This window comes from Zonotrichia albicollis, chromosome 3 (genome assembly GCF_047830755.1).
Source record: "Zonotrichia albicollis isolate bZonAlb1 chromosome 3, bZonAlb1.hap1, whole genome shotgun sequence".
NCBI classification, from domain to species: domain Eukaryota; kingdom Metazoa; phylum Chordata; class Aves; order Passeriformes; family Passerellidae; genus Zonotrichia; species Zonotrichia albicollis.
The window spans coordinates 80430733-80438197 of NC_133821.1; the positions used below are offsets into that span (position 1 = coordinate 80430733).

The 7465-nt window shown below is 46.7% G+C and overlaps 1 protein-coding gene across 4 annotated transcripts; it reads right to left on the reverse strand.

Moving 5' to 3' along the window:
- Positions 1–362: 362 nt before the first annotated feature.
- LOC141728585 (uncharacterized) lies at positions 363–6283 on the reverse strand. 4 transcript variants are annotated; one of them, XM_074537988.1, is made up of 4 exons: positions 5663–6283; positions 4811–4910; positions 4255–4571; positions 363–4092 (listed from the first exon to the last, which is right to left on the reverse strand). In XM_074537988.1, exons 1-3 carry the CDS (start codon positions 5815–5817, stop codon positions 4269–4271), a joined length of 558 nt encoding a protein of 185 aa, XP_074394089.1. In that variant the 5' UTR covers positions 5818–6283; the 3' UTR covers positions 363–4092; positions 4255–4268. The 4 variants fall into 4 exon arrangements, with proteins under 4 accessions (XP_074394089.1, XP_074394088.1, XP_074394085.1 ...); XM_074537987.1 differs by having other exon boundaries at positions 363–4571; XM_074537984.1 differs by having other exon boundaries at positions 363–4910.
- Between the last annotated feature and the right edge of the window lie 1182 nt (positions 6284–7465).

A 7465-nucleotide genomic window follows, 5' to 3' on the forward strand; every position in this document is an offset into this window, starting at 1 on the left:
ACATCCCATTCAAAGAGTCTCAGAACACAGATCTGATAATCAAAATTACTTGAAAGGTGATCTTATCCTTCATTCCATTAAGATAATAGTTTGTAACACCACTTCTGAGAGGAAAAGGTTAAATCTGAACAGCTTTTTATGCTGAATTCTTCCTTTTAAACACAATTAGTGTCCATTGATACCTCAGACTAATTCATGCAACAGCAATGATTTTTTTTTTTCTGCCTGAGGAAAATTTACACTAAAATGTGGAATAAGGCTATGTAAAAGGCAAAATAAACAAGCCATCCTAGCCAATGCCTGCCAAGAAAATAAGATCCAGCACTGGGATTCTTTGTACTGCTGAACCACTCAGTTTCTGGTTTTCACATTTACTGCTTGTGCAGTTTTTTTTTTTTTTTTTGTAAACTCAAATGTCCACTGGGACTGGGAAAAGAAAAAAAGGTATGTTTAAACGCCTCTTCTGTCCAGCTCCATTCCTTGAGTAATTGGATGCAAAAGAAATAAGAAGAAATAAGAAGAAATAAGAAGTCTCTCTCTTCCAGCAGCCAGAGTATTACAAAATAAATTGCAGTTAATCTATAGCAACAGAACTGTCCATTTCTTCCAGGCAGATGAAATATAAAATATGCAGTAATGCTCAGAGCACTTGCTAATTATTTAACAGAGGGATTTTCCACACAAAACACATTTAAAAATTGAAAAGCTTCTCTAGTCCTGACCAGAACATTTAAAATAAGATTTTTATTGGTGATGTTTTAAAGCAGAGGACTGCAGTGACCCCATCTTGTAGCCTGAATTCAGCTGAATCCTACACCGTGTTATAGACCCTTCTGCAGAATCTGTTCTTAACAGGAAAAACTACAGCATTATGTATCACCGGTCTGGAGCAGGAATGATTTCTAAAGACTGGCCAGGAAGAAGCAGTGTCGAGACTGGGAAAGGATTTCCAGATGAGTTCTGCCTCATCTGAGCTTCAGCTACTCACTTGCCTCCTAGTTTCTCCATGTCTGTGTTTACCCAGCTCTAGCAGTGATCTTTGTACACCCTTCAAAACTCTGAAGCTGAGGTACTGCTGCACACTGTAATACCTGGTGAGTATAATTTATAATAGCATTTTATTGGTCATCATTCAGTATCCCTCTCCTCAAGCATGCTTAAATTTGCAGGTCGATTTTTGAGGGTTTTTTTCCCCTTTTTTCAGTGGAGCTGCACCCAGCTGTCCCTACCTTTTGCTTTAGAGCTGATGTCATCATTTCATCACCATCCATCCATCTTCCCCTGCAGCGTGTGCTACTTTCCCAGGGCTGCAAATTTCACCTGCCATTAATTCTGTTAATTCACCATGCTTGTTTAGGAAGAAAAAAAAAATAAAACTGTGAGGAAACATTGACATAACTACTGGCCTTTTTCTCCAGACCTTTCTTAAGCAGATGTGTGGACCTAAGTGAGGAAAAGTCAGGGACTGCAGTCTTTCAGGGTCATAAAAAAGAGAACTAGACTGTCCTAAGCTAAGGAAAGCAGAGCTCTCAAAGAAAAGCGTGGGGAGGTTATCAAGTTTCATCCCTAAAGATACTTGCATAATTTGGGTATTTACCAGGAAAGAGATGGGGAGATTGGATCCTGCTTTGTGGTAGTAAAATCATGGGATAGATGAGATGAACTCTTCACATTCCTTTCTGCCCCTGTAAGTTTATGCCATAGCTGTGAAGTTCAGGAATATACATTTGTCTTTCACTACATATATTAACCTCTTCTACCCCACTCCCCTGCCAACAGATTGAAGGTTTATACTGCTCTAGGGTGAGGCCTCTGTCCAAAAGTTCTTGTCCCCATAATACCCAAGTTTCTCTTACAAAATTAACCACATTCCATCTTGCTGAGTGGGGTGAATGCTTCCCCTTACCCTTTTTTTTTTACTTCAAATGCAACAGGCCATGTTAGAGAAACATTTCTTCTCAGGTCACATCTCATCACTAGTTCTAAGCATTTGAGCAAGATGCATGTGTCAGGAGCAGGGCCACCATGAACACCTCTGTCCAGCTTTTCATCTCTTGCTAATGCTAATTTGATATTTTAGAGGAAGACAACACATCCCCAAGTCATCCTGGAAGTAACAGAGCTGGGAAGGAACCCAGAGGCAAAAGTGCAGTCAAAACAACAAAAAATATTATTCCTGAACCTTGTTGATAGCTCACACAAAATCTGGAGTATGGTGGCATTGATGGACAAATACAATACATAAACAACACACTGACTGGAGTGAGTTAATCTTTATTCCAAGCAGCCTCCCAAATAGGGAAAACAAGGAAATACCAATGGGACTGAAAAGGCACATGGAGTCAGTTCCTGAAAGAGGTTCTTGCATTCTTCCATCTGACTCTCAGTGGAAGAATGTCCTTAAACGATCAGATTCATCTTGAGGACCCCAAGTTATGATATGCCACCCCTAACCTAACAGAAGCCACCGCCATGATCAGCCTTCTGCTGTCCCCTACCTCTGTTGCCATACCCTGCCACGGCAAAGAAACAAACATGATTTCAGGGACAGCCTCCTTCCTCCTGGCTTTTGATCCTAGTGTCCTCATGACAAATATTTGGCATCAACAATATTCAGTGACTTCCTCTGTGTTTACTTTAACCATACCACAGAATTGCTCTTAGGGAACCACTTTCACATGTCACCTCAACATAACTCCTTCTGCAGCCATGTAGCTAACACAGATTTTTGGGCAACCAAAATGCCTGTAATTATATGGGCCAAAAAACTATGGTCACAGCACACATCCATCTGCAAACTGAGAAAATGCTGCAGCTGTGTGTTCACATCACGGGGGACACACCTTTGTGAAAAGTAAGCTGCCCGCACTTCGGGGACATAATGGGTAAGTTCCCATCACAATTATCCACCATGTCCCTTGGCAGTCCATTTCAAAGTCTAATCACCATTTCTGTGAAGAAATTCATCATTCTGTCTGAACCTCCCCAGGCACAGCTTGAGGCTGTGTCCTCCTGTCTTGCCACTGGTTGCCTGGGAGAAGAGACAGACCCTATCTGCCCACACCCTCCTTTCGGGTGGCTGTAGAGAGCAGTAAGGCCTCCCTGAGCCTCCTTTTCTCGGGGCTAAACACCCCCAGCTCCCTCAGCTGCTGCTCACAGGACTTGTGCTCCAGACCCTTCACCAGCTTCATTGCCCTTCTCTGGACACGCTCCAGCTTCTTAATGTCCTCGGTGACACTAAGCCCCTCAGCTCAGTGTCACCGAGGCCACAGCGTGCGGATGCAGTAAAGTGAGGGTACCTCCCCCCGAACAGCTGGCAGAAGTGTTTTCAGCGCCAAGAGTTGCCCTTCTGCTTTCTCCGCGAGCGAGGGCTTAGCGCGACACTCGCGCAGAGAGCGTACCCGGCACTCCGGGATTAACCCGCACCCTCCAGGAGCGACACCGCGGCACCTCAGCGGGGAGGGCAGCGGGGCGCTGCGGGTCCCGTGAGGCGGGGCCGGCCGTGCAGGTGCGCCGGGCCCTGCCGGGCTCTCCCGCCCCGCTCCCCGCGGAGGGAGAGGGCGGCCGCGCTGCTCCTAACGCGGCCTGACAGGCGCGGGCGCCACCGCTCCCCCCGCGCGGCCCGCGCTGACATCACCGGGCAGGATTTAAATAGCTCCGCAGCCGCTGCCGCCCGGATACAGCGCGCCCCATTGGTCGCCGCCGCAGCCAATGGCTGCGCCGCGCCGCTGCGCTCCGCCAATGGCGGGGCCGCGGCCGGCGCGCGCCTCCCCTGTCGCTAAGGGAGGGAAATACAGCGCGCGCGGCGGGCTGTCAGGTGCGCCGGGATGCGCCGGGAACGGGGAGCAGCCGGGGGGCTCCGGGCGGGCTGGGTGGGTGGGTTCTGCTGCCTTCGCCCCCCCTTGGTTTTCATCCCTGCTAGGCGAGCTTCCCTAGCCAGCCGCGTTACTCGGCGCGGGGAGGGAAGGGAACAGTGTGGAAAGTGACTGTTCTTCGCTTTGTTTTGAGCGCTCTGGCGGCGGCGGCAGCGGCTCCCGGGCGGTGAAATGCAGGACGAGCGGCCCCGCCGTGCTGTTTCCTCCTCGGGGAGAGCTTGAAACGAGAGGGAAAGAGAGAGAGAGAGAGAGCGAGAGAGAGAGAGCGAGAGGGGAGAGCGATCGGTGGTGACTCGGGGGCCGGCCGGGCTGCCGCTGGCGCTCGGCGGCCGCAGACGGTGGATTTGTGGGAAGAGGACGGGATGAGCAATAAACGCACCTGGCCAGCGGTGTTTAGGGGAGTGGGGGCTGGTTCCCCGCTGGCTGCCGGAGCCCCTGGACTCCGGACGCGGACCCGCCGAGCTGCAATGGACGCTGCCCGCCGCTGGTCGCAGAGCGGAGCACACCCGCCGCCGCCGAGGAGGGAGAGCTGCCCGCCCGGAGCCGGCCCGCAGCGCGCCCCTCGCCCGGAGAGGGACCCGGAGTTTCCTCTTCGGCATCGCTCCGGTGACCGCGGGCTGTGCCAGCCGGCCGCCCAGATAGGCTGCGTGGCAGCCACGGCGCGAGCGAGTAGGTAAACGCCACCGTGTAGATGTGCTGTTTGGAGAGGAGAGGAAAAAAAATAATTAAAAAATGAAACCATGCGAGGATGCGGTCATTGGGCCTGGCACAGGGGATGGGGCTGCACGGGGAGATGGAATAGCCTCCTCTGCCGTGCCCTGCGCGGCGGCGAGATGCAGGAGGACGAAAATGAAGTCCTTACGTAAGGCGGGCTGGCAGGATGGCTGGGTACCTGCTGCGCCCTGCATCGCCAGCCCCTGCCCCGCCAGAATTACCTGGGCTTCTCCCTGCCGTGCCGCAGCCTGGCTCTGCGGGGCCTGTCCTAAAAGCAGACTTTCATCCGCAGGAGCTCCTGCATTTAAGAGCTGCGTAGCACTGTGGAACAAACATAAATCAGTTGCATTCCAAACTCAGAAAATTTAACCCATTTCACTTGTTACCAAGCTTACTAGCTTGAAAACATGGTATAAATCTACTCAGCTGTCAAGCCATGATAGCATTACGTAAAACATTTCTTCTTGGTTACTGTTTACTGCTTCACACTCTACAAATATTTCTGACTTATTTCTTTCCCGTATCTACAGTGTGTTAATGCGTTGCTTGAATATCCTAAAGATGTCGACCTGCATACTCAAAAGACAATTGCATGTATAAGAATTGTAGGAAAAACACGGAACAAGGCTGAGACCTTTTTGGTTTTTTTAAATTTGATTTTGGTTTCTGATTTTCCCTACATTTTAGTGTAGGGTGATAAACTTTCTGCCTTGCTACTTTTCTTCCCCATCCATCATCAAATTAAGAACACAGCTTAAGTTACAGTTTTGTTGGAGAGGGGTTTTTTTTTTATGTAATCAGAAATTCCTATGCAACATGAAACATTAATTATTGCAGGAGAAGCTTGCTGTAGAGGCCCCGGTAAATGTAAAACTAAAAATCAAATGAATGCCTAATCTCTCCTTGAAACAAACCCACCGACTTATCAGAATGTGAGGTGCCTACCTGTCTACATCTCTGTGATGTGATGAAGTTTGTGTCAAGGTTTCTTTCCCTTTGGAAAAGGGGAGCCTCTGAGATGAAATCGTTACCCACGTCCTCCCCCCATGTTTCTCTTTCCTCCTTCTCCTTACCTGTTATTCCTGTCAGTGAAAGATGAGGACTGTGAAGCCTTGTTTCCCCTTCTGTTGTTGCAGAACTCCTTGGATGCGTCGGAAGTAAGCGCCGGGAGCATTTTGTGATCTTTGTGGGAGGAAGGCACAAGCCACCCAGGCCCCGTTCCCTCCATCTTGAGCCTTCCATGGTGATTTGCAGCAGCACAGGGAAGTATGAAGCACTGAGGGACAGAAGTCAGTGTTTAAACCTGACTTCACTTCAGCGTTAACGACCACACAAGTTTCAGATAACAGAGGACCAGGGGTAGAATAGCAGAAGCACTTAAGGTGCCTCATTTAAAAGTTGTCTTTTGCATATCTAAAGATTAGGGAGCTGTTCAGAAAAGATGATTATACAAGTGTTTTTATTTACTGTCCTAACAGAAGATGATGAACCGCATTACCTTACATGCATCTTGGATGCATCTGTATTACTACCATATAGATTTCTGGGGACCTACATTGATTTAAGTTAGTAAAGAAGCCCAGTGAAGTTTTAAATAATCGGAATAATATTCTCCCTCTCTTTCAGTCAGATTTGCCCTTCATGTTCCTTGTGTTTCATAATCCTCCTAGCTCTCCATTTCGTCATTACAAGACCAGCATCTCTACTGTAAAAGAAAAAAAAAAAAAAAACCAGAAAGAGAGAGGACCCCCCCCCCCCCCCAGAAAAAAAAAAAGTCTTTTTACAATCTGCTATTTAGATCAATGTTTAAATAAATTCAGGGCACAAAGTGATCCTGGTTTTTAATAGGCCTATTTAGTTTCATTTACTTACACAGATATTTTTTTGGAACCAGAAGCTCTCAGGAAGAGAATGTGTTCAATGCACCAATACCCTTTAGGATTTTAATGAAAGACAGGATATCATGAGTATCATCACCACTTCTGTTATTCTTCTTATATAGTAGCGACAAGATTGAATCACCATTTTTAGCTATTCTTCAGCAGAACTCGTAATCTATCAATGTGTCAGCTCAACAGCAGTTTTCTCTTCACACTAATGTGAACCAGAAGGTCCGGCTATCACTGATTTTGACATTTTTATCTGAGATTGCATGTATTGCAGAAGTTTGAAATAGATGAATTATAGGGCCTATTACATTTTCATAAAGACGTACAAAACATAGAATACATCATCTAAAACATTTCAAACTATTTTATACCGGAAAACATTCCTGTGCTTGGTGTTTCATAAGCCTTCTGCTCGAAGCACTATTAAATATTTGTCTGATAAATAACAAGGATGAGATCAAGTGTGGGTCCTGCAGTTTTTTAATGCCTCACATTGCCCTCTCTGTTGTTACATAATGCATCATAAAGAAATACGTGCCTTCATTCTCTTTAAATCACTCCGGCATGGATAGTACTAAGCCTTCCTTCAAGTCCTCGTTATGCAAGTCCTTGCTGCTGCTAATAGCTGTCAGCTCTGCATGGTTACTTAAAAAACAAGGTAACTGCAGACTTTTTGTGAAGTTCCTTGCATTTCTGGAATTTTCAGTGAGGTGATTCCAGGTGTGTTGCTCTCTTTTTCAGCTACAAACTAAGTTATTACAAACAAACAGGTTTTCCCCCATTAGAATAAAGTCCCGTTCATTCCAGAACATCAGAACGTAACTTATTTTTTTGTTTAGTTGCCTCTATAAGCACGTTATGAGTATCTTAATGCACTTCAGTGTCAAAACAGTGGAATAGGTCAGAATGCAGTAATATTTTGAATGTCTGTTGGAGAATGCAGGTATATAAGTACTGAAAAAATACATAGCACAGTAAAAAATCCAT